Source organism: Perkinsus marinus (assembly GCF_000006405.1).
Source record: "Perkinsus marinus ATCC 50983 genomic scaffold scf_1104296969520, whole genome shotgun sequence".
NCBI lineage: Eukaryota > Perkinsozoa > Perkinsida > Perkinsidae > Perkinsus > Perkinsus marinus.
Genome location: NW_003202807.1, coordinates 1,610 through 2,705, shown reverse-complemented (window position 1 = coordinate 2,705; position 1,096 = coordinate 1,610). Strand labels below are relative to the sequence as shown.

At 48.6% G+C, this 1,096-nt stretch overlaps 2 protein-coding genes across 2 annotated transcripts in view; one reads left to right on the top strand and one right to left on the bottom strand.

Annotated features, from left to right (window-relative positions):
* Positions 1–807, bottom strand: part of Pmar_PMAR023896 (hypothetical protein) — a gene marked incomplete at both ends in the record, with an annotated part of 6,461 nt that extends 5,654 nt beyond the window's left edge. The window contains one exon of the mRNA XM_002767921.1: positions 204–807. Coding sequence (XP_002767967.1) covers positions 204–807 — 604 coding nt within the window. The remainder of the gene's footprint in view (positions 1–203) is intronic.
* Positions 808–904: 97 nt separating this feature from the next.
* Pmar_PMAR023895 (hypothetical protein) overlaps positions 905–1,096 on the top strand; it is a gene marked incomplete at both ends in the record, with an annotated part of 992 nt that continues 800 nt past the window's right edge. The window contains one exon of the mRNA XM_002767920.1: positions 905–1,026. Within this exon, the coding sequence (XP_002767966.1) occupies positions 905–1,026 (122 nt within the window). The remainder of the gene's footprint in view (positions 1,027–1,096) is intronic.

Below are 1,096 nucleotides of genomic sequence, written 5' to 3'. Positions count from 1 at the left end.
AGCACGATACCTCACGGCATCATTAGTAATACCATAAGTGCCAACCAGATACTGTTCGACCTTGACGAGTCTGGCCACTGAGTCTGCTCCCATGAGTAGACCCTGTAGCTCCAGAAAGTCATACAACTCAGATTTCACAGTACTGGATAGACATCTAAGAACATAACGAAACATCGTCTCACTATTCAAAGCATACAACTGACCAGTCAGAGCAAGCTCTCGACAGAAATAGGAGACACTTCTTGCGTCATCTCGACCTTGAAACACCTTATCACCCGGGATCGGAAGCTGACCGATAGCAGTCATGGTCTTGACGTCAGAACGATGATCCTGAGAATCGTGATAAAGTCGATCAAAGGAGACGGTGCTAGAAGGGCCAGTCTTGGAACCCACCGGTAACTCGGCATGGTAGACTGGTCCTTGAGTCGGTGGCTGCGCTGACCGACCCATCATCCTAACAGATCCAGCTTCAGACGAAGCCACTGCCCAGCACCTTCGCAGCGCCAAACGAGGGGACAAATCGTCAACTGAGTCTATAAGAGCATTAGCTTCAGTAGAGGTCATAAACACCAACAAGTCACGCTCAACACCTAGCTTCTCAGAAAGCAAACGACGAGCCATGCTTGCATCTAAGACAACCTCAGGCGATCTAGACCTCTCACGGTGAGAAGTCTCATCCTGCCCAGTAGTAGCCAAGCCAGGCTGAGAACCAGAAGCCTCGTCCGTAGTGTGCACGTTAACATCCTGCTGAAGGGTACCAATGTTGTTGTGATTCGCCGTGGACTGGGAACTCAGCTGCTCAGACATACTAAAGGGAAAACAGATTATAGCAATACTTATGCAACAAGGCAGTAATTCGTTGACTAGCCTTAGCGTTGACACAAAGCTTAAAATAAAGAACAAAATGGGACAGGCGTCACAACTTCTACAGAAAACCTGCCATGACGGTGTAGGCGGCATGCTTTGCCCACAGTTTGATGCGTTCTCGCAGATCACGGTTTGTTTCATAGCCGAAAAGAGGGTGCTGTCGTGTTCACAGCTGGGTGGGATATGTATATATGTGTCTCATCTGCAGAAGCAAAGTTGCATTGATGGG